The sequence below is a fragment of the Apteryx mantelli genome, chromosome 22 (genome assembly GCF_036417845.1).
Source record: "Apteryx mantelli isolate bAptMan1 chromosome 22, bAptMan1.hap1, whole genome shotgun sequence".
Classification (NCBI taxonomy): domain Eukaryota; kingdom Metazoa; phylum Chordata; class Aves; order Apterygiformes; family Apterygidae; genus Apteryx; species Apteryx mantelli.
This window is the reverse complement of record NC_089999.1, coordinates 6,327,969-6,352,661: the sequence shown is the minus strand read 5'-3', so window position 1 is coordinate 6,352,661 and position 24,693 is coordinate 6,327,969. Positions and strand designations below refer to the sequence as shown.

General features: G+C 55.2%; 1 protein-coding gene across 1 annotated transcript in view; it reads right to left on the bottom strand.

Moving 5' to 3' along the window:
- CAMKK1 (calcium/calmodulin dependent protein kinase kinase 1) overlaps positions 1–24,693 on the bottom strand; it is an 88,961-nt gene that overhangs the window by 18,367 nt on the left and 45,901 nt on the right. The window contains exons 3-9 of the mRNA XM_067309427.1: positions 23,404–23,451; positions 22,656–22,709; positions 17,856–17,907; positions 16,942–17,075; positions 16,090–16,126; positions 14,020–14,041; positions 12,260–12,348 (exon numbers count right to left, since the gene is read on the bottom strand). Of these exons, the coding sequence (XP_067165528.1) occupies positions 12,260–12,348; positions 14,020–14,041; positions 16,090–16,126; positions 16,942–17,075; positions 17,856–17,907; positions 22,656–22,709; positions 23,404–23,451 (436 nt within the window). The remainder of the gene's footprint in view (positions 1–12,259; positions 12,349–14,019; positions 14,042–16,089; positions 16,127–16,941; positions 17,076–17,855; positions 17,908–22,655; positions 22,710–23,403; positions 23,452–24,693) is intronic.

The window sequence follows — 24,693 nt, the reverse complement described above, 5'->3', positions numbered from 1 at the left end:
ATTTCCAGTCCGAAAGATGCCTCTCTGGCCATTGAGCAATCGCTAGCTAGCTGATGCCACAGCTCCAGAAAAGGCAATCTCTCTCCAGCCTTGCCTCACAACGGGGCCCACAAATAGAGAAACGACCTTGCCTGTCATGAGTTACCCCAAATTCCCCCATCACAAAGCTACACCAGCCACTCGGACCGCTTTCACATGCGGAGCCGTGGCCAAACCTCTGCCACGGAGCCCTTTCAGAGCAAAGTCTGCTCCAACCTGGGCCCTTCACTCTGCAAGGCTGCAGCAAGGCCTCCGGCTCCATCCTGGCTTCACAGGGTCATCTCTGGGAACCAGCTGAATCGTTTGTACAGCAAAAAATTAAGAAACCCTTGGGAAGAGCTTGAACGCCCAGAGACACAGTGAAAGCACCAAAAACCCCTTTCTTCTACAAGCTATCTGGGAAGCAATATTGCATCTGCAAGAGAGCCATTTCTGGGCCACTGGGGGAAGCAGGAGCAGAAGTTATAGGAAAGTGGCTGTCTTTTTGGTAACTTTGAGAACAAATGTAAGTTAAAAAACATTAACTTTCAGAACATGAAATGGCAGCAAAAGCAGAATTGTAGCAATCCCAAGAGACTTCACTGAACGGGAGAGGAAATCCTCTAGCCTTCCCTGCCCGTCCCAGGAGAACATGACCACCCAGCCCCAGTTACATCCTCCCACGGCCTACAAACGGAGCACGTTCCTTGTCACGCCTCCCCACAAGCACTTTGCATATCTCCTAGGAAGTGCATGGCGGGGTGGGGGAAATGCTGGCTTAACCCCTTCTTGCTTTACAAACCTGGTCAACACAGTCACCACCAGGTCACCACAAAAGCAGCGTGCCCCAAGGAGCACGCCAGCCTGCGCTTTAGCACCCAGAAAGAGCAAACTTCATGTAACTGCTCTTTTAAAGCCAACTTTCCAGCATGCCGTGCTTGGGGCAGAGAAGTCGCGCTCACGGATGGTTTCTGGGCAAGGACCTCTCCTTAGTTTAAGGCACTGTTGGTGGATGCACATTAAAGAGCACCCCAACCACACGCAGAGCTCTAGGGTCACCTTCACATAACCCATCTGGGCAGCACGCAACGGCCGCATGGCAAAGAGCCGTCGTAAGTGGTCTGACACGGCTAGCTGACTCACCACCATCACGCACGTCCGCAGGCTAAGCGAGCTGATCCGTTCCCGCGAGAGCTGATCTGGAGACACGGCAGACAAAAGTGCACCGGAGAGCAGCAGCTAAAAGCCCTGGCGCTCACGGCCCCTTCCAGATGTGCCCAGCCGCGCGGCCACGCTGTGATGTGAACCAGCTAACGCTCTAACAGCCTGGCTAGACAGTCAGGGTAAACACCGGAGGCCCGGCGGCGACGGTAATTATGCAGAGACATCTGCTCCACGGCAAGGCTGGTGGCAAGCTGACATTTCATTATGGTAATAGAGGAAGAGCAAAAAAAAAAAAAAAAACAAAAAAAAAAGGTGGTGGGGGGGAACGTTCCTCTTCGGGAAGCGATCGGCTGCCTTTCCTGCAGGGATCTGCGTGAAAGCTGCTAAAGAACAGGCCTGACACCACCGGGCTGAGTTTCCCAACGTCTCCCTGCAAAAATGCAGGTCACGCAAACAGGCGGACCACACAAATCCATCCCCGGAGCTAGGGCTGCAGAAACCGGGGAGTTACACGAGGGAAGCAGGTACCCCGGGCTCTTTATTATTTCCTCCGTACAGGAAAGAAAAACACCATTCCCATATCGAATGGCTATTTGTCTTTTAAAACACATTCCCTGCCTTTGCGCAATCCAACGGCAGCAGAGAAGCAGCCAGGCTGCTCGCCAGCGCCCCGGGCTTGCTCAGCGCCCGCCTGCGCCCGGTGCCCGGCGGGTCTGGCCACCGCCGGCCGCCAGGCACAAGAGCAATGTGAACGTCGGACAAGGAGAAACTGGAAACGCAGCCGCTGCAAAACCAAAAGTAATCAGACACTGGGGTGAATATTTGTGTCTGCCAGGGCACAAAATCCACCTGCTCGGTCTGAGCGGTACACTTTCGAAAAGGCTCAAAAGGCTGACGCTGCTCGTGAATCCTCTCCCCTCTCCAGGTCCCCACGCGCAAGGGGGACGTCAACAGCCCAAAACACACCCATTCCACATAAACATATCTGCCTTCATCCTTCCCAGCGTTAAAACCAACGGCTAAAGCCGAGTGGTTGACTCAGGTTGCTTTGACTTCCAAGAAACGTTTCCCCTTGCTTTTGCCTGGAAACGATTTGGCTCTTTCAAGCAGGGGTCAGCAGCTCGGCTGTAACAACTTCTGCAGTTTCTGTGCCGAGAGACCCGATTCGAAAAATAAATCAGTACTGCTTTATAACGAAAATGAAACATGGTACGATATTACAGAGCTCTTTGGAGAAACCTTGATTCTGGAGCGCTCGATTAAATTCACTTTTATTAGACGCACCCTTCACCCCGTGGAAATTTCAAGCCTATTTGCATCTAAATAACAATCCCTGGGATTTCTAGAGCATCTCCTGGGCAAAGGTCCCAAAGTGCCTTAGAAATACCTGTTTGCCAAGCCACAGCCACCCCCTGAAAGGCGCAGGCATGAGACGAGGGTGCAGGCGCAGCATTTCCAGCGCAGCTTGCTACGTTGCAAAGCCTGGACTGACACATCCAAAGCTCAACTCGATATTAGCGGCACAGATACGATTTGGGCATTCCCGTACAAGAGGGAGTTTCTCAGAGCAGTGAGGACACGGGGCCTGCCACGCTGGGTCGGCCTCCTCCTCCTGCTTTTGTGCCTGTCCAGCAGGAGAAGGAAAAGCACCCGCTGCCTCCTCAAAAGGTGCCCGTGACCTTGCAGCTGGTTGTCACAGGAGAACTCGTCCCCGGGACAGATTCCTGGAGAACCTCACCAACCGGACACACTTGGGTTATTCGCCTGCGGCTGGAATTTTATAGCTTTTCAATAGTCTCAGCCAGTCTGCATCCGCTTCTCTCTTAATTGCATGAGCGCTGCCGACGTGGCATCTCACTACCCGACAGGACAGCGCGCCAGCAACGCAGGGAGACGGTCATAGCTGCTGCCCGCACCCCTCCGAATCTGCAACGCTCTTGGTGCTGCCCTTCCAGGAGATGTGCAGCTAGTCTGCACTTCCAAGGTCTCAGTGAAGCAAAACTTGCTCATTTAGGACACCATTTTAGCACACGTTGAACAGCATCTCCGTGAAAAGCCAGTGGGTGACGTGGGAATGGTATTAAAGGAAAGCAGACGCTTATGTGCTGCCGCACAGCAGGATCAAGCTCACACTAATCAGAGCCCAAACTTCAATAACCTCAAAATTAAAAAATCGCCAAAATCCAGCACTACAAATACCACTGCCGACGAGCACGTTGCCCCAAGGGGCTCTCGGCATCCGGCAGGTCCCCAGCCGCTCAGGGAGATGCGGGTCAGGGGCGAGGTCCTGGAGCGCCCTCACTCTGCGCTGCACCGTGCCGGGTGGATCGGAGACGCCGCGGCATTCGCCTGCAAAGCGGCGCTCGGGCAGGGCTGGGTCTCGGTGGCTGCGCTGCAGTAGACTAGGCTGGAGAAAGGGGCAGATCTGGGGGAGGATTTTGGCTGGGGGGTTCCCAGCGGTTCTGCACAGCACACAACCCTGCCTGGGGTCCCTGCGTGTCCCTCCCATCGCTCCGCTTCCCTGCTCCTTGAGGGCTTGGTAGCGAATCCCTGCCAAGAGCATCATTCAGTCCTGTTCAGCCCCTGTGCTGAGGGACAGGCGGCGGGATGAGCCAGCTTCTTCCACAGCACGCAACTCATCTCACAACTGCTCCTGGTTTCCAGATACCTCCGGCTACTCAGAGACTAAGTGGGCTTTCCCTGTCATTCAGGAGCAAACGTCTGGGAAGCGTCTGCCTAGATTAACAGCCGGTGAAGACCACGAGGGAGCAGAGAGCAGTGCTGGGAGAAGAGAAATGAGATCATTCCCCGGCCCTTTTGGAAAGGGCTCCTTTCACTGCATTCCCTTCCGGAAACCCTGGAGCTCCAGCAGGTTACCACCAGCGTGCTCAAACTCCATTTAAAAATTACACGCACAGCACTTTGCAATGCGCTGCCACGCCATGCTGTTTGCTGAGGCTGGCGCTGAATTATATCTGATTAAAAACAGAATCCCGTTTCCATTCAAGGGCAAAAGCAATCCATACGGCGCTACTGCGGAGTCTGCTTAGTATTACTCTCACATCACCTCTGTAGCAGAGAGACGATTTAACATCCTCCCAAGGAAACCGCTGCACCACCAGCCAGCAGGCTGCTCTCTGGAGCGAGCTCCTGCTCCTGCTCGCACTGCTCCACCAAGAGCGAGCCAGAGGAGATGGCTGTCGCAGGCTGGGCAAGATCGACACCTTCCTCCTTGTGCTCCCCTGCAGCCTGGGGTTAGGTTAGGGGCTGGGGAAGGACCCCAAGACGCCTGGGAGAAGAACAGGGAGCCCAAAGAGCAGCCAGCCTCCTGCCCGGGGCCTTTGGCGCAAGACGGGTGCAGGCTCTTGGCGTTATGGGGGAGCACTGGGTGCCTCAAGGTGCACCAGAGAAAACCAGCCCAGAGCTCGGGGCAAAGGGACATCATCTGAAAACTGACTTGAGCACCAGAGCTTTCGAAAGAACCCGGTGAAGCCCTAGTGAGCCTGGCAGAGTCCAGCTTGCTCATCGGTTTAAGGTAGAGATGTCCAACTTCCCTAGCAGGGACACCACGTTACGGCGTCACTTATGGGCCAACAGCTCCTGTTGTGCACCTTCCCTCAGACTGACCACTGCCGTGCAGTCCAGCCCACGTGAGTGCACCCCGTCGTGTCACCCGTCACAGCCGGGGCACGCGCCCCACCACTGGCAGGCACGCACAGCTCCCGCCACGGCTCTGTGCATGCCAACGTTCAAGGGACCCCTGGGAAAGGGGGAAATAGGGTACGCACCGCAAGCGCTGCTAAAATAGCCTCTGCTGCTCCCAGCACCAAGCACAGCGGCTTCCATTAAAAAAGTTAAAAAAAAAACACAAAACAAATCAAACCATCCGGTCTTTCTTAAAAGGCTCAACCACTCTGTCTGATCTGCTCCACCAGCTAATTACGCTCACCCTTAATGGATGGCATCTTATGCATGGTCCTCATCGATCACGTACAAGCAACACTCGCTGCTATGTGAAAGCTTTTTGTTTGTTTTTTAAATACCTAAACAGCCAACTCAAATGCCAGGTGAGGAAACCCAAGCCAGCCCCCCTTCTCCTGGTGGTGCCACTTCTGTCACCCAGCCTTGAGACACTCCAGCCTTGGATAACAGCACGGTCGATAGTCTTCAGAAGAGACAAGTCTGTGTTGACTCGGCTGTTGATTTGTTTGCTTAACTCTCCTTTTAAGATAATGGAAATTATACTTGCATATCGATGGTTGAGTAGATTAAGTCTTATCTCAGGAAAGCCAGCTTTGATCAGCACACCAGGCAGTTAGTCACTGCTGCCGGCTCAGCGCGCGGGAGCACGGCAGGCGTCTACGGGGACGGGCTGCCGAGAGCCGCGGCTGCAAAGGGAGCTCCCAAGGGCTGCAGCGGCTGCACGGCGCGACCCTCCCTCCAACCCAGCCGCCCAGGCAGACGGGATGAGCGTTGCTCTGGAGAGGAGACCAGAACTGCCACCTTTGGTTTCCCTAAACACAGTCACAGGAGGAAAATTGTGCATTTTCCATGGAGAATGCGGAAAAAAATTGTCTTCCTTTCAGCGACGCTGACAGCAATTATGCCTTACTTGGGCTTTACTAAATGAAGGCACTTGCGTCCCAATCCTCAAAGTGGGACATCCAGCTGGCATATCCCCACTGTGTTTTGATGGAATAAGCTTCTCCCTCACACCTCTCCCGCAGCTCCCGCATACATCCCCCAACACTGGGGGAGAGTCTAAGGTTTCTGCTCCTTTTGTCGAACCAAACGTCTGCTCTCAACAGGGAAAAAATTTCTCTTGCCAGCAGACAGCAGCCTAACGCTGTAGAAGAAAGTCCTCCCGTAACATGCTTCATTTGCTACTGGTTGCCACTGCTCATCTGCCAAGGCAAACTGGCACGACGCCAAGCTCATCCTCCCAGCAAACCAATTTACTGTTCAGTTATTAAATATAAGTCACCACTGAATCAATCCAGAAGGAAATTTTCCTATCTTCAAAAAGTCAAACCTGTATTCAGCATGTCACCACATCCAAGATATCAGAAGTTAAACAGTAAGCAAAACACACCGGCATATCTGCCTTAGTCCAGCAAACCTGTAGGCCTTTTAGAGGGGAGGGAATCATCAAATCCTGCAGTAAATATTTTCAGCCAAATTTCCTGTAGAAGAAAGCTTAAGTCTGAAATACTGTTGTGCCCTCATTGATAAGACTTGGGTGCTCCAGGACCGCTAGCTTTTTCTAATGGATGGTCACAGGGATGGAGGGAAACATGGCCTTGCAACGATGGTACCGACAAGGACTCTGCAGCCTGGAGAAGGCACCTTTGAAAGGAGATGCGATAGGGGGCTATCAAATCGGGGAGGCATGGCGAGGGGGAAGAGGGAACGATCGCTAAGAGTCACTCCTGGCATCAGTTGAAACCTGCAGGACCATTTTCCCACAATATGTAAATAGGATGTAGCAGATGCAAGAGATTTACATCAGTTTAAAAAGGGATTGGCCAAATTAATGGAAAAAATAGCAAAGGCTGTTAAATACAAAGACACAACCTCTGGTGTGGGAACTGCCTGAGCCACCTTCCACCTTCATATGCAACTTCCAGCTTTTAGGATTCACCCCGGCCACTGCCAATAAGACTTTTTGTGACACCGTATTCACTTCCTGACACAGTTCCAGTGAATACAATCGGGATAGCAAAGCTGGGCTTATCCGCAAGGGGATGTGAAGCTTAAATAGCCCCGGAGGAGCACCACGAGGGAAGTTACAAGTGGAAAGGGAGGTAATTGTGCATCTCCCCAGTTCAGAGAGACACGCACATGCTTTAATTAACAACGCAAATAACCCAGCAAAATGTTTCTCTCCAGAAAAGCACTTAAGTATATGCCTAAACTACCACTTTAGTGGTACTTACAGCCTACGTGCAAAAGCCCTCCTCCCTAGTTCACGAGGAGGTGTTCAGTGCCTGCAGTATTGGAGGATTCTTGCAAGGAGGGAGAAAAGGCGCTTTCCTGCTCAGGACCCATTTCACTAGGATGGGAGGTGAAGTTTGTATGCGCTTAAATGTCTTCTGAAGTTGTCCACACAACAGAGCCTACATTGCAGAGAGATATATGAAGACAGATAGACCAGTAATATCACCACACTTGGGCCAAAAATATTTTCCCAGCAGTTTAGGGACCCTTCCTGTCACCTTGTGTCCCTACACTAGTCAGCAGGTTTGGTTTGGAGCTGGACACAGAGAAGGGGCACTCCAACATGGGCACGTCTGCTCTCGGACCCTGCCTCTGCCTCCGTTTCTCTGTTATCCGTGAGCGTGCCTCAGATCTTGCAGGTATCAAAGTGCACTACCTGCTATTAAACTTACTAAAAATAGAAAGGCAGCCAAAAGCAGTCAATAAAACAAGGTGGTAGCATGTCCTGCTTCCTGGATGAGGTGGACTCTCCTCTCCAGGACATCTGTCCCGGTCTCCCCGTCGCCGTATCTCAGCTAGACTTTCCACCTGGTGTGGAAAGTTTCTGCTGCCACCACCTCAGCTGCGGTCTCCCTCCAAACGCCTCTCGCAGGAGGTGTCCCCCCCCCGGCAAGCGTCACGAGCGAGCGCCAAGCGTAGCCCAGTCACCATGGACACAAAGCGACCAGGGACCGGGTGCCACCACCGCTAAAAGGTCAGCCCACGTTCCCCATCTGCTCGGCTACGGCAGCCACTTCCCGTTTCACACGTACCTTCCGCACGGAGGGCAGCACGCTGCCCTGGATTAACGCCTTCCAGGCTCCACTTTCTAACTTCTAATTTAATAAAACCCAGCCAGCAGCGATGCATTTACGGCTGTGACCACTGTGAGCTTAAAGCAGCTGCACGGTTATAGAGTCTCCCAAATTACATAACAATTATGTATGCTTACATTAAAATTACCTTGCAATCTGCAGATTGCCTGGCAACATTTTTCCTTCAGCGTGCGCGAACGGTGCGCTTTTCCTCTGTAATTACATAATAATTGCCATGCATTTACCCAGCAGTTCTGAGAACACCATTTTTAACTTTCATTCGCTAATAAAATAAGTGGTTACTCAATAGCCCAAAATAAAGCATCCTATTGTTCCTGTTGTTGTGAGTGCTAGGGCAGCCTATCATTTATTGCCCGGTTTCATTCCCCCTGCCTGGGACTAGGCACACTTTTTTTTTTTTTTTCTTCTGACTATCTTCTAAACTAAAAGTTTCTTCTGAGCCAGAACTGTTATGCAGGTGCCAGCAGCATCCAGCACAACTGAGCTTGGATCCCTCAGCTAAGGCATTCGGGGTCTGCTATAATATGAATGCTAATGAGAATATAAAAAGCTGCAGTCTTTGCGTCCTTCAGCATCTACTGAACAGTCTTGAGCTTCCCATTCTTATTCATATATACATTCTCCCTGACTTTCCGGGGTGACCTGAAGGATTTTGGCAGTTTTCAGCACCTGGAAGCTTCTGCATTGTCACAGATTTGCAAATATTGATTTCATTCCCACCTGGAGGCTGGCACTTCCCCACTGATTCTAGACAAATCAAGAGCTAACGTTGCATTTCAATGTGGAGATGGACTAGAGCACTGCAAACCACCTCCCCTGTCTCAGCAAGGTCCCTTGGGCCCAGCAGAGACTTGTTCTCCACGAGCGTTCAAAAGCGGGTGAATATTTTCAGCGAAAGCGAGGGCTCGCTCTGGCTACGAGGAGCTGTGGAGCTGACAGGGGCTGTCGGAGCTTCAGCAAAGTGAAGGCAGAAACAGTTCAAGGCCCTACGGCAGCATGACACGTTCCTTTGAGCGGGACACAGCTGCACGCTGGCTTTTTGAAAGCACATTTGAAAATTTCTTCTGGTTTGGGAGAGAAATAGATATTTCCTACAGTTGAAACAGCTGAAAGCCTCCCATCCCGGACTAAACAGGGATGGTGACCTGGCTCGCTGTCTCCCAAAGGTCCCCTTTCTGCTCATTGACCAGGGACGATGGCTCTACATCAAGGGTCCCTGTCTCTCCCCGCTCACTGCCCTGCCTTTAGATTTACCACCATAACTGTGTCTGGATATGTCAAAAGAAGCCAGTTATAATTGATGTTGATAAAAGGTTATGGTGCCCAAGAGATGTTAAGCTGACCGAGGTCAGCGTTGCTGAGCCAAGCAACCTGCGGTCTCCTCTGCCGTCAGAGCTGCGCAGCCACGGCCTCGAGGGCAGCATGGACAAGGAGCAGGAACAGCACCCTGTACGTAAGAGGAGCCAAACGCTTGGACATTTGGCTCCTCTCATCCATCTAGTCATCTGGCAGCCCACCTCTTGCAGGAGTCAATAGCTTTGGGAAAAGCATCAAGCTGAGCAGATGCAACGCCCATAGTACGCCCATTCCCTGCTTTAGACAGCCTGATGGGAAACTCCGCCTGTACACTCGTATTTAATAATCCTTGATGGTCGTTTCTTCCACAGATTTGTCTAATCACTTCTGAGCTCATTTAGCTCTAGCATTTGCTATCTCCTCCGGTAATAAATGTCACTGTTTAATTACATGCTACACAAAAGAGTAATTCCTTCTGTTTTAAACATGCTACCTGATTATTTTGCTTGCTATCCCTCAGCTCTCGTGTTGTCGGAGAAGATCCATTCCCTGTTCACCTCTACCATGAGGCTCAGGATTTTAAAAGCCTCTGTCATATTGCCCCTTCTCGTAACAATTTTCCAAGCTGAAGAGTTTTGGTCTAATCTTTCTGTATAGAAGATACTCCAGCACCATCCTCATCATCTTTCTCTGGACATTTTTTAGTTCTAAAGTTTAGTTCCTGGGACAGGACGAGCAGCTGCACACAGGATTCAAGATATTCCCTTCTTGCATGTAGAAGTGCACCACAGATTCAAACAAGAGTGCAAGGACATTTTCTGTTTTAGTCTCTATTCTGTTCCCAGCAATTCCCCAAATCCTGTTAGCCTTGTTGACTGTCACTAAGCAATCAGCTGGCATTTTCAGGAGAACTATCCAGAACAAAGCCTGAGTGAGAACAGCTAATTTAGGGCCCATCACGATGCATGTATTTTTAGTGTTGTTTCTCCCCCTCATGCATTACCCTGCGTTCAGCAACATGGAATTTTACCTGCCATTTTATCAAGCTGTCACTCACCACCATGGGATCTTTCTGCCAATCTTTGCAGTCAGTTCTAACGATGACTATCCTGACTAACTAAATGTCATCACCAACCTCTCTCATTTCACTCTATCCTTTTTCTGGACAGTTAGGAAAATACTGAACAACCCAGGCCCCATTATGCATTCCTGTTTAACCTGTGACATTTCTCCATTGCGAAACCATATTCCTACTTTTCTGATAGTCCATCTAGCTGGACACTACCAAAAAGACTTTGTTTCTTTAAGAGCTCCTGTTAACGGATCTAATCAAAAGCTGTTTGCAATCCAAGCACACCCAAGTAGGAAGCGGGTCACCTTATCTACATGTTTGTTGACTCCTCTGGAAAACTAGACGTACGAAGCATGAATTCCCTCTGCAAAAGCTGGATTGACTCTTCCTCCTCATATTCAGCCATCCCACCACAGTCAATTCTTCAGCTCACCAGTGTCTAGAGAGACCAGTCAATGGTGGGAGCAGACATCACTAACCATCGTGAGCAGCTGTCTACAGTGAGGACAGCCGAACCAAGGAGGTAGAGGCATAAATGCAGCTCACAAGCAGCTTGTCTGCTACAACGCGTGCAGCTGGTACACAAGCTGCTAATGCACACCAGCCGACTCACAGCTGCCTCTCGTACATGAGACCATGCAATGGGGGCCCCGAAAGCACCCTGTGCATGAACAGATCCAGCACAAGGAGCAGTGCTGAGGGTAAAGGCAGGGGCCTTCTGCTGGAAACGGGAAAGAGCCTCAGGCTAGCACAGGTAAGCAATAGAGAACATGAGTCGTGCCTTCTGACCAGATGAAGATGCTGGTATGAGGCTCAGGAGCACCGGGGAGGCGCAACATGGGATTAACACCAGCTAACAGTGTCACAGCTCGTCGCGGCGCCAGGCCCTCTGCCCACCAGTGCCCAGCTCCATTGCCCTTGCTATTTTCAGAGATCTTTCATATCAAAAAGCAAGTGACTGGCAAATTCAAGGGCATCCTCCCGCTGCAGGCATAGGTCACAACAGAAGCCCAGCCATAAAGACAAGGTTGCAGATCTGCAGCGAGTAAAGGGCACTGCCCGACAGCCTCAGATGCCCTGCCGTGGAGAGCAAGAGCTCACCGGACGTCAGCACGCAGACCACCCTGCCTTGTACCGTCAACCTGGGGACTCCTCTTCTCCCTCCTGCTGCTCCCCTTGGCCAAGGTGAGGCTGGGGCAAGCCAGGTTCATGCCAGCAGGGACATGTCAACTGCACCGGGGCCAAAAAATTCCCTGCTGCCATTTACAGACCTACTGTGGCCTCTCTGTACTGTTCAGGACAGGCGCTCAGCAAAGATTTTGGTCTCAGCCAGATGGGAGCCAGGCATGGGAAAAGATATGTTAGAAATGGTGGTGCTGACCAAGCAGGCCACATAGGAGAGATCTGTTGCTGGATTCGCAGGACAGAGCCCAGGAAAGCGCTCGTGGTGCCACCTCCCCCGGAGGGCACAGCAGCGCCGGGCTCTCGTCGTGCCACAGCCGAGCGACGATGACGACAAGTGGTGCTGCAGAGGGAGCAGACGGGGGCAGACGCCCTCCCAGCGCTGCTCCCCAGCTCTCCCATGCCCAGCTGGGGCCAGCGGTTCGTTCCCACTGAAGCTACCTGACTCAGTCTGTGTCTGCAGATACCCATTTCCCTGCCATTGCCTTCTCAGATACTCTCCAGAAAGAGTCAAAAAGACAAGAAAAAAAGCCGGCTGCTGTTTTCCTAACATCCTTCCCAAGGAAATGCCTGCCACTGGCATCTGTGATATGGCCTGGGTATATCCAAGCTAAGAGAGGCCACCAGCAGCAGCAAATGCTGTCACACGCGGTTAGTGGGGACCCTCTCGCTCAGCTGACAGCCCTCCGGCGTCGGGAGGCTTCCCGGTACTCACAGTACTCGATGCCCAAGACGATGTCTCGGAAGTAGAGCCGGGCCTGCTCCTCGCCGAAGGGCTGCTCGCAGGGCACCTCCATGACGGGCCTGCGAGGAAAGGAGAAGGCAGAGTAAGCGAGGGCTCTGCAAGGCGGCAGCAACGCTCGTCCCCGGGGGGGTTTTGAGCTCCTCGAGCCATCCTGCACCATCGTGGCCCCGTCTCCCAAAAGGACTTGGATCAAGCAAGGCTTGATCAGATCCCTGAGCCAGGACCTGCCTGTCGGAGAGCTCGCTCCCTTCCAGACCCTGCCGCAGCACCAGGGCTGCTCCGGGGACGTGGGGACGTCACTGAGCTTTTCCCCCCGCTGCGCTATGGAGGGACCCACCACCAACAGCGCCGAGCGCTCGGGCCTCGGTCCCTCGCGGCTGCAGCTCGTAGCAAGCCCCAGTTCCCACTGACGGCACCGGGAACGGCGCGGCTACGGCCGCCCCGAGAGCAGGGCTGCCACCCGGACCGGAGCGTGGGCAGCCTTTCCAGCCACGGCAGCCCCTGGGCTAGCGCCTGGGCTAGCGGTGAGCCGGGCTAGCAGCCAGGCTAGCCCCCAACTGCCCCCTTCCGCCCGCGCCTGCCGACAGCCGAGGGCAGAGAGGCCGCCGGGGCTAGTCAGCACCTCCTGCCCGCCGGCGGCTGACAAGCAGGAGCCCAGGACTTCACCGGACCGGGGGTTAATCCTGCCTTCGGTTCGGCAGCTCAGCCCTGACCTTGCATTTGGATAGAGCTCAGCGGCTCAGGCTGGATTTAAGCGAGATGCCGTCGTTGCGAGCCGAGCCCTGGCCGAGAACGGCCCATCGCCAAAACCGGGCGCTGGGGCCCCCAGGGGCAAACCCTCCCCGGAGTACTTCTCTCTTGCTGCCATTTGAGAGACCACCTTCGCTTCCCATTTGCATTTTTCTGCCACTGCCTTCCCTCCCTTTTTACACAGGTTTTTCGGCTGCTGAAGCCGGGGAGGAGCGACGCGAGCAGCAGGACTGGCAGAGCCGCTAAAGGAGGTTAATTGCCTTCGGCTGGAGCGGGCAGGCTGCGCTCGGCCGAGCAGCACATTCCCCAGCCTGGCTGATTACAGGGGCTTTTTCCTCCCCTCTCCAAGGGGGCAGTCATCAACCCGGGCCCCAGGGAGATCGGGGAGCCCCTCGCCAGCAGCCCGCTGCAGCTGCAGCCCGCGAGAGGCTTGCTCACGGGGCCGGAGAGAGAAACGAGCCCTCTGGGAACCTGCCCCGAGCGCAGCTCTCCCGACCTCGCTCTGGCCCTGCAGAGCCGCGGACGCAAAAGGCAGCGAGAAGACTCCCGCCGCCGTACTGCCGCTCCTGCCCCGGAAACGCGCGCCGCCAAGACGGCCTCCCCCAGCACAGGAGGGCTGGGGGTGAAACGAGGCAGCGGGGGGCAAGCAAACACTGCCGTAACCTCGCACCCTCCGGGCCACGGAGGTGGCCGCCACCCCAGCAGAGTTCTCCCGAAACACTCTTCTTCCAGGCACCCGATAGGGAAAATGGCACCACATCTGTCTTCTGGATCGAAGCCTGACACCAGGCTACGTCCTCCCAGCCTGGAGCCGCTGAGATCCGCCGCATCGCCCCAGGCTGCCACAGCGCAACGCAACCTCCGCTGCAGGCCGTCTCCTCGAACCGCCCTGCCGTATGCGGCGCACCTCCTTCTCCCACAGAGAGCTAACGAAGAACACCGAAAATTCCAACACAAGAGATCCCGGCAGGGCTACTCACCCTTTCCTCAGGAGGTCAAACACTGCAAGAAAAGGAAATCGAAGCGTGAATGAATTGGAGAAGAGAGAACTGGCCTTACGCATTTTCAGTGCCTACAAAAAAAATCCCTTCCCATACCTGCAAAATCGACCCCTCTCCTCCACTTGCCTCTTTCCCTCCCCTGTGATGAGGACACCAGGGGATGCAAAATGAAAATATTCCTCTCTTTAGCAAAGACAAACATCCCTGCTTCCCACCAGCTCCAGGCAAAGAGACAGGGGGTGCTAATCCGCCAGCTACTCTGCTGCTGCTCCCAGCGGCAGCCCTCGCCCATGTGAGCGCTGTCCAATTCGGTACGTTCACACAGGGGGCTTGGTACAATATTCCTGCTAAATTGCTGACACCGAAAGAAACGCTGCAAGAACACGTTGCTCTATTTCTGCTGCTCCAATCAGCGGCAGAGCGGCATGGCTATCGAAGCAGTAAACACTCCCCGGCAGGTGCTATCGGAGGGGAATTATTGGCACGAGTTCAGATTTGTGAAGCAGGTAGAGCTCCTGTGTGTGATTAGGGGTTAAATGGGTTTGCCCTGGGCCTGGGTCAGCAGCAGTGTGTTGCTCTGCTCCTTCACGGAAGTCCACAGTCTCCCGTGGTGGGGTTTTAGGATACAGCGTTTGGCAGTAACGCGGGCTCCGCACAGCGGTGTGCGCTGATGAGAACCACGCTTGAGGAGTCTGCTGAGGACCTGCCTCTGACTCGCCCTGCAAAAGCAAGCGGCCACTTAATGTCGCTCAGCCTCTGCTCAAGGGAAGCCTAGAACACCCAGCAAGAGCACCCGGGGCCAGGCCCTGGGTCGGGGTCCAGACTCTGGAGGGGGTGTCCATTGCCATGTCCCTGAGAAGTACAACATGATCCCGCTAAAGATCCTGGCATCAGATGTGTAGGTGCAACCAGCACTGCTTTTAAGAGAAGGATCTGCCATTATCCAGGAAAAGACCTCTTTTCTTACGAATTAAGTGATTCCTTGTGCCTTCCAAGAAATCCTAGTGGAAACCCCTGAGCAGTGCTGAGCGCATACAGCTCCTCTCGCTGCAGAGGCAACTGCAGGCAGGAGCTTAATTTTCCTGCGTCCCGCTGCCTGAACGGGACCCCAGGCAGAGCGCAGAGGCGGCAGAGGGGGACGGGGCACGGATGACGTGGCCGCAGCCGGCTGCTCGGTACCAGGCACCGGTGCCACTGCCCCAGGACTCCCAACGGGAATGAGAGAGTCCCCACTTGTCCTACCGCTATTGCTGCCATTTCTGGGATTGTTACCTTGCTCCACAGGGACAGCTCGTGCTTCTCTTTTCCACAGCTTTCTGAACTGCCTCGTGCATTTAGTGGCGTTCAGCAAAAGCGCGCATTTCCTCATCTCTCCTCCTGTCCATCCCCAGCACTTCAGGCTTCACATAACGGCCTCAGCTGCCCTCCCCACCGCGCGTGTGCTCCAGCCTCGGCTGCCGCACTGCCAATGCCACCAGCACGCTGCCAGGGCTTTGGCCAAAAGGGATAAGTGGCCTTTCAAAGGCAAACGAACTCATTCGCAGGCAGCTTCAAAAGCATCCTGTAATTATTGCAGGAGAAACAGCGTTTGAGCCCGTCTCAACAAGAAACATTAGAGGGAGCAGAGCTACAACGGGGTTGGATGTCCCCCTCCTCCGGCCCATCTCAGTGCCTCTCGGGCCTGAACCTCCAGGCTTTGCCCAAATCTGGAGTTGGACCGTGGCTGGCACTTCAAGGTTTGTGCAGGAGGAAGATGAGGTGGATGGAAATTCCCCACCCTTTGTATGAATGTGTAGGTCAGCTGCAACCTCCAGATTGGACACCCAGCAGTAGGTCTGGGCCAAGAGGCCAAATGCAGCAGCGCAGCTGTCTTAAGAGGTCCAAGGCTTAGCAGGAAGGTGAGCGTGTCCAGAGATGTCACTAGGGGCACCTCTAGACTTTGAGTCACCACCTCTATCCATAGGCTACAGGAAGAGTCCAGAGAGACCAGCTTCACACCAGGAGGAGAAGAAACCCTCTGGTTCTGTTAGTACATAATGACTCACTTACCCATGTACAAGTTGTCCTCTGCAGGATCATCAAGGACCTGTAGGTGATAACAGAGATAAGTGGAGAGGGAAGAGAGAGAGAGAGAGAGAATAGGAGGGAAAAAGAGACATTTTTCTTCAAAAAACATTTTACAGCTCCCTGTACACTGTGTTGAGCAGCAGAGCATGAAGAACGACTTAGGCTAATATCCAGAGACTCCTGCAGAGAGGGAGGTTTTTGAAAGACACAGATTTTCTTGTCTCCAGAAAAACCTGGGCTTCTGCCTATATTTAGAGAAACTGCTCACAAATAACAGCACTTCTTGTCCTAGTCTGACCCCAGCCAATACTGAAAACAGCTCTGAAGCCCAGCATCTGTGCACCTTCCCAGGCCTTGTGTAGACAAAGGTTTCACTGATCAAAGCTAGCCGCTACCACCAGCGCACCCAGCTGCTGCCTTCTCGCGGGTCCACCACCCCACGGACCAGGGCAAGAACATCAGTTTGCCACATGTGATTTGTGTCCCTGCTTGGGGTTACCAGCCTCAATTCTGAACCACTGTTTTAAACCAATTTTGGCTGAAGTGGGGGCAGTGGAGGAACGATCCTCTTGTAATATAAACAAGATTTACTTCAGTGTAGCTTGGGGTGGAGACGCTCATGGACACACGTGGATCAACCCTGCTTCCCACCTGCACACCCTCCCGCACGGAGCACGGGAAGAGTGACGCCCTCAAAGCAAACATGTAGGCTGGGATTTTTAAAGATCTCTAGGATCTGGGTCTCCCAACTCCTATCACCTTTTGCTCACCGGAACAGCACCCGACTGCTTCCCCTCCCCTTGTTCGCGCCCTTAGACACAGCCCTTGCCTCACCTCTATCAGTTTAACGACGTTGACATGGTCCAGCTTCTTTAAGATGGCTATTTCCTGATAGACTCGGTCTAGCGGTGCCATCGGCTTTGGCTGCTCTCCGGAGGCTGCTTTTGACCCTCTAGGAGGAGGCCGACCTGCAACCGCAACAACGCGGGATGGGGAAAGAGCTCGCTTCTCAGCGGCACCCGGCACGCAGGAACAGACGGCCACCAGCCGGGCGCTGAGCGAGCCCAGGGCCTCTGGTGCCTGACCCCCAGGCGCAGTGCGGGGCAGGGACGGAGGCACCCTGACCTTCTCCGTCCCCATGGCGCTTTTTAATGTCTGACTTCTCAGGGATTGCAGTAACTCCTGAACTGACAACACTGGTGATCAGTAACTCCAAGAAACGGGCAGCAGAGCCAGACCCCCCTGAGAGATGCCTCCAGCCGTTCTGGAAGATCTCATCACCTCCTCACCATGCCAAAGTGTTCAAGTCTCCACCCTGAGCAGAGCTTTCCAAGCCCCCACCCAGGTCAGCTCCTGCTGGCTTCCAGCCTGGCCGTCTGCCATGTCCCTTGGCCCTGCCACCAGAGCCAGGTGCCGTTGGAGGGGGTAGGAATGCCCCCAGGAGGAGGGGGTCTACCCTGCCTAGCTTCCAGCATTTAATTAGGCTTCCTGGATGGTGGGCAGGAAGGAGCCAGCACTTCAAAGAGACTCAGAAGATCAAAGCTGGGAAACCTAATTACCAAGTGCTTTGAATTTCCCTGTGTTCATGCCTGTTCTTTCAATACCCACGGTGCTTCAACTCGCCCCCCAGCTACGCGGGCGGCTTTCCAGTGAGGCCGCGTGCTGCAGCCCTTACGTGGGCAACGCTTCTATGGGGAGATCTGCCTGGCTGAGGACAGCAGGCGGACCTCTAAGTGCGAGATACCCACGTGGAAATCCATACTGCTTCAACAGCTTCTTTTTGGAGAGGACTTTCATAGCCTGAAGGAAGAAGAAAAAGCAGTGTTAAAACTGAACGAGAGCTGAAGAACGCATTGCGGTGACCTTGGAGTATGCTGGGCAACAGGGACCGGCTCAGGTCTGCCCTCAACCTAGGGAAGAAGTCCTCTTGTTCACGACGGGTGCCGCAGACATAACAGAGACATACAAACAACAACACAGACTTTCTTAAAGGCAGTGTTAACCTCTCCTTTCATTCATCTTCTTACCAAAAAAATAAACCTTTTTGATTTATTTTTGACTGGACAAAGAAAAAGGAGCCCAATTTCTGCATTCGGGACAGGAGGTTCAGGAAGGAGACGGGTTCCTCTAGCTGACCTCTGTGGACCTGGTGCTTGGCCCATGCTCAGCCTGTGCTGCAAGTCGGAGCAGCTTCAGGGCTGCTTCACCTCATGTTTTGCTTTGCCAGAGAAAGCCCGGCGTGGAGCGCGGCTACGGCACGAAGGGAAGCAGATTCCTGCCCCCGGCTCCCTCCCTCGCAGCACCGTGAGCCCCGGCAGCTGACGTGCAGGCAGGGGGCCGGGGAGATCTCTTCTGCCATCCCCGCGGCATTAACGTAATGGCGAAAGGCAATCTGAATTTCATAAACGATCTCCGTGCCTCCATCTGCTCTGCGTGCTAGCAGCCTTTCTGAGGGCCACTCCAACGTCCCCGAGCAGCCCGGCAGGCAAATATTTCATGAGCAACCAGCTCCTGGCACGATTTGCTTCGGAAAACAGCCTGCGCTCCCGGGGTGGGGATGGTCGCGCTCTCCTTCCCTGGAACGGGTCGTTACTCCTGTTAATTAAACATCCCTATTTGCCATTCACGCTGGAGTGACCCCTGTGAAACACAATTACTCAAGGACTCCCGCAAGACGCAGGCAAATGCCAAGGCATTTTGCCGTGACACCGCGGAGGCAGGCTCTGCTACCGGTTACTGACACTTAGAGCAGGGACAGGTCACCGAAACCATCTCATCAGGCTCCTTCTCCGGCTGTTTGTCCTGGCAGCAGGACCGCTGCGCACTCCCAGGATCCTGCCTGCCCCACGCTCCCGCTCCAGCCAGGTTCACAGCTCGCCAGAACGACTGTTAGTTTTGGTACCGATCCAGTGAAATCCTCTGGATTTGCACGGGTGTAATTGAGAGGAGAACCTGGCTCGCCATGACACAACTGTCCATCCTGCTTGACAGCTCCGGAGCCAGCTGCTGGGAATGACGGTGTTGAGAGACGGGCTCGGGAGCACTTAGCTATCGCTTAGCACCACGCTGTGCCCCATACAGGCAGCTAAATGATTCGGGGTCTGCGGAAAGGGGATCCAAGACGTGCACAACCACCTCCAAGGACAGCCAGGCCCAAGCCTGGAGGACTTCCTACACTGCCCACTTTTACCCCTCCACACTGAAGATTTGAGGGTGGTGGTGGGGGGAAATCAAAAGAAATTCATAAACCTATTTCTCTCTCAACCAGCTCCAGCCAGGGAGAAGGTTCCCCTTTCTCCACTCCCACCCTGAAGTCCTCTCCCCTCTCCGGCATACAGAAAGCGCTCGAGCTGCAGCAGTGCTCGGGCAACCCAGGCTGAGGAGCCAGAGCATCACCCCCAGCGGTGCCTCGTCCCCCCAAGGGACAGCTCGGAGAGGTTTTGGGATGCAGCAAGGTACGGGAGGAGGCCACCGGGGTGATGGGGAGGCGCAGGCGAGCTGAGCTCCCGGCGCTTCCTCCGCGGCCGCAGCGCTGGCACACGCTTGCTTCCAAGCGCCGGTAGCTGCTATTACACAAGCAGGGCCGGATCAGCCAGGCCGGGGGAGTTTCCCACCGCGCCGGCTGCACGGCTGCAGCTTCCTCAGGAAAAGAGGGAGCCCGAGGATTTCCGCTACGCTCGCCCTCGCGCACGTGGACGCGGCATGACGTCCCCTCGAGAGGCCGCGGGGGACGGCGCGCCTTCCCTCGATGCACGTGCGTTATCCGCGCTTGCTGCTCCCTCCCTGGCAGCCCGGAGCCAAGGGAAGCGGCTTTGCGAGGACGTCCAAGGGAAGGGCAGCCCGGCTCACGGGAGAGGAGGGGTGCTCGGGGCACGGCAGCGAGTCCTTGAGTTGGCGTCCTGCTTCCGGTGACAACAACGGCAAAGCGTCCCTTGTTCCAAGACATCCGTACACTTAGGATGTCGCCTTACTTGCTAACGGAGGGACTTTGACCGCGAGGGACCCAGAAAACCCGCGCACGGTCCCACTCCCCGGGAACTCGGGAGCGGGCTATTGCTCAGCTAGGCGTGCGAGTAGCCAGGACAACAAGAACGGGGTGGGAGGCATCTTGTGCTTGGATGTGCTGGGGTCTAAAAGCGTTCAAGGGCCACCTGAAGCTCCTTCTGCCCCAGGGCATTCGCCACAGCCCTTTGCTGTGTGGATTCTCCAGGGGCTAGTAAGGTTTAGGCTGGCTGTTGCCACATTTTCTTCAGCAGCAGCACTTGATTCAGCTGTCTCTTGTCATGAACTCGGAGGAACTTCTCCCCGTCACTGAGACTTGGCAGCCCTCAGTGCAAAGGGTGTTAGGTACGAACACATGGGCAGCAGAGAGCACAATCACACAAACCTTGTTTCTCAGGAAACCAGACTAAAAAAGAGAAACCCACCGACAACCTGCAATGCCATTGCTTTTTTCCAGAAGCAGCATAACAAACGTCCATCATAACCACTTTTCTTTGCAAGCTGATTTAGAGACTGAGAATTGGATGGGGCCTGACCCGAGGCATCGCAGAATCAAATCCCATCGGCGCAATGACTCTGGACAAGATCCCTGGCCGGACACGTTTACCTTCGCTTTTCATTTGCTGCTCCACCGCAGTGCTTGGCTTTTTTTTCCCCCTACTCACTGCTAACAAATCTCCTGCAAACTGGGACACTGAAGCCCTTCCAGGTGCGCAGGGCTCCTCGGCAGAGCGTCCCGAGCGTGGCTGTGCCGACCTCGCCTGCGCCAGCCGCCGGGGCCGCCGCGTTCGCAGCCGCGGGGCTTCCTCCTTGCAAGGCATCTGGGGCCGCACGCTCGGTGCTGCGAGCTCCGTGTCCCCGGGATGCTCCCTGCAGCCGCGATTCCCAGCCCGGCACCGCACTGCGGCCGGGCACAGCCGCGGCGGATAAGGCTCTTGCAAGCACTTTCTCTTCTTTCACGGAAGATAAAAACCAGAAAACAAACACAACCCCTTTATGTTTTTCCCAGATGTGGTAACCAGCTTTCCCCCCCCCTTGTTTCAAGAGTTTTTCCTAATCCTTCACCAGCTCCAAAACTCATTAAAGCAAAGGAAATCTTTCCATTCACTGCGCTCTCCCTGCGGTGGCTCTTAAGGGTTTGTCTAGATTAGGAAGAGAAGGGAGGATTAAGCAGGGGTTAGCAAACACGCAGCAGGCTAACCCGGACGCAGGCTTTCACTGCTGGCTTTGGCTTCCCTGTTGGCTGTCCCCGGCATTAACCCGCGCCCGGCGCTAGCCCGAGCCTGGCTGCTCTGCCGCCCAGGCACAGAGCCCGTGCTCCCCCCGTGCAGCCACCGCCGAAAGCTTTCGATTTGCAAAGAAAAAATAGACCTCCAGCCAGAGACAACTGCGATGGGTCCCCGCTTTGTGCCGCCGCTCTGGGCGCTCCCTCGCCGGCCGCGGGATGGATGCAGGGGGGCCCCGGCTGGCACCTGCCCCTCGGCCCCGCTCTCAGTGCGGCCGAATCGCCAGCTCGGGGGCACCGGAGGGAGCGCTTGGAGGCAGCAGAGCCGTCAGAAACAGCAAACGCTCCAGCGCGGCATGCAAGTCAGCCTGGAAAGCACAAGCAATGGAAAGACTCGTGGTTCCCTGTGTTTGGACAGTTTCAGGGCACCTTTGCATGGATTTTTGCTTCCATCCATCATTTCTAGAATATTTCTCCCGCAGTTTCATGCCAGCTGGAAGCGCGGAAGGGCTACCGATACTGCAGGCATGCAACCCTCCCGCCCCAGGTCCCTCCAGCCTGTTACAACCATCATAGACTTGAAATTTGAGGAGGAAAAACTAGCTGGGAGGCAGCGCGGCTCTTGTAACTGCTCTTAGCAGCCCGGGAAGGAGCACGCTGCCTCCAAGGGCGCTCCTGCTCCCCGGGGCGCCGGGACCGGCAGCTCTGCGCAGGGGGAGCCTGCCCGGGCGCTCTGCCGGTCCCGTTTTCCTCCGCCCAAGGCCAGTCCTGCAGAGTGGCAAAATGGGACTGCCAGGCGGCGCGTGCCGGTGCCGGACACAGCGGGGAGACGTGGAGGGGCCCTTTCCTGGCTTCAGCTCAGCAAAGCGTTAAAAGCCAAGGTTTCGCCCCGGTGCCGTGCAGGGCAGAGCTCAGAGCACGGGGAGACGTCCTGCAAGGGGAGACGTCCCGCAAGGGGAGACGTCCCGCAAGGGGCCACGATGCGGCGTGCCCTCCGGCTGGGCTGGTTTTTCGGCATCTTGCTGATAAACCCCTCCTCGGTTCCTTGCAAAACCTGCCTGCACGTCACCAGCTCCTCTCTAGAGTCACAGCGGGAGCCGAACGCCACCACCCAGGCGCCTCTAATTCCAGGTGACCCGTCTCGTAGCTAGCAAACATCAGGACGAACGGGCGCTCGGCGCCCGCAGCCGCCTCCGAGGCTCCTGTGCGACCCAGCCGCCGGCTTTCCCGCCCGCGCCGCCCCGTGCCTGGAGGCAGGTTGCGTTCCTCGCCTGGCGCGAACCGGAGATGCCACGAGGCGAGCAGGGAGCGAGGCACTTACGTAGTACTTGTCGTCGTTCTCATTGTAGGCCAGCTTCACGACGCCGTAGGAGCCCTGCAAACAAGCACAAGCCGCGATGAGTCCAGCGGCGCCGCCGGCCCGCTCGCTGCTCCGGGCAGAGCTCCGGCGACGGGGGGAGAAAAAACCCACCACAGTCCATGCGAGAGCACCTTCGGCTGGGAACCCCTCCATCCTTGTCCCGAAAGTGCCGTGGCCCCATCCACAGCGGTGGTGGGCGTCCAGCCGCTGCCCGGCTCAGCCCTCTGCAGAGCTGTGAGGGATTCGCCTCCGAACCCCTCCGTGACTTTTAAACACGGACCAGGACTGACCTAGCAGCTGCTTCATGGATGTAAAGCCTTAACTCATCCTGATGGGGGACCAAGCACCCTGCCCTGTTTTTTTGTTTTGTTTTGGGGGTTTTTTTGTTGGTTTTTTTTTGCTTTCCTGGCTTGTATTAACGCAGCAAAGGCATCAGCGTTACATTTGGCGAGAAGCACCTTGAAAGGAAGCCAACTCATTCACCTTCGGAGGGAAGGAAAATAAATTTAGACTTCAGAGGAAGCAGTTCCAGTTTGACCTTGAGCAAAGCTTAGTCATGCTAATAGGGCAAAAAAAACCCAAAAAACCCAAATCAAAACAAACACCCGTTTCCCAGTGAGATCCCTCGGGCCGGCACAGCATTTTCCTCTGTATTCGCGTGCACGCACGCAGCTTATTTTCTCGAAACCCCCGAACTCCAGCCACGTACCTTGCCTATCTCGCTCTGCAGCTTGTACTGGTTTAACTGCACACAGTCCTGCGGGGCAAAAGGAGAACAAAGTTAGAGCATTGGTAGGAGGAAATGATCGAGCTCGAGTCGGTATCAAGTTGAGGCGAAGTGCCGACTGAAGAAATACTAAACCTTATTTAAACTATTAGCCATTAAGCTGTAAGCACTGCATTTTTCCAACAGCTCTGGACAAAGCAGTTGTAGGCTGAAGTCCGAGGCTGTCGGGCTGAGGTAACCCTAGAGGCGCCCAATGCACCAGCCTTACGCCAGGTTCAGCCCCGCGAGCCTGGCGGCAGCATCTGGCCTCTTTGCAGGGCCAGACCCGGGATTTAAGAGGAAAAACGCCCACCCTGGCTCAGCTCGGCTCAGCGGGGAGGGACGGGGCTGCGGCGGGCTGGCCAGCGCGGCCAGCGACAGCCCCGCGAAGACGTGGAGCTACCGCGAGGGGCCGAGCAGCAAGGTGTAACCAGTTCATAAATCCCCATCTTCCTTCCTCGGCAGGCAACCGGGCTGGGCAAGGAGCCGGCGCTCGCTCGTCGGCACGCTTGGAGCGGCTCAGGCTGAGCGACGCTCTGCTCGGGCCCTGCTCCTCGCGGGGGACGAGCTGCGCGCAGGCAGCGGGGGCAGAAAAGCGCCTGCACGCTCCCGTCCCGCGGCGCGGGCGCCAGGCGGTCATCGGATGCCGGATCCGCCGTTCGCTTTAGCGTTAGGCTGCATAAAGAAAACTCGCTGTAGCAAAAGCACTGCTGCTTCATTTCGCTTGGAACTGGCCCCTCCGCCTTCGTTAATTAAGGAAAAAAGAAAACGCCGGGTGCCCCAGAAGCCGGGCGGGAGGACGGCACCGCGAGAAAAGCACAACAGGTTAAAAACAGCAGCAGCAAAAAGATTCTACGTAGAACAGTGTTTGCACCGACCACAAAGGTGCAAACCAACTTCTGGCTTAGGAAATGGTGAAGCCCAGCCTGTCAGGTGCCAGGAGATATACTAGACCGAGAGGTCATTTTATTTTTGCCCCATTTCTTATATCCTTTCTCCAGGCACCCCCTATTGCTATGTGCTTGTTGTCAGCGGGGTTGGGCTCCGGCACCGTTCGCCGAGTCCGCGGGGCTGTATTCCGCGAATGGAAGAACAGAGCCGTGACACACCGACGGGCAATAAATACAGAGGCAGTTTCCAGGGCCAGCGGGCTGCCTTCGCCCGCTCTCGCCTCCCCGGGAACCGCGGGTCTGGAGGTCAGGCCTCCCTTTCACCAGCTTCCACCAAACGGAT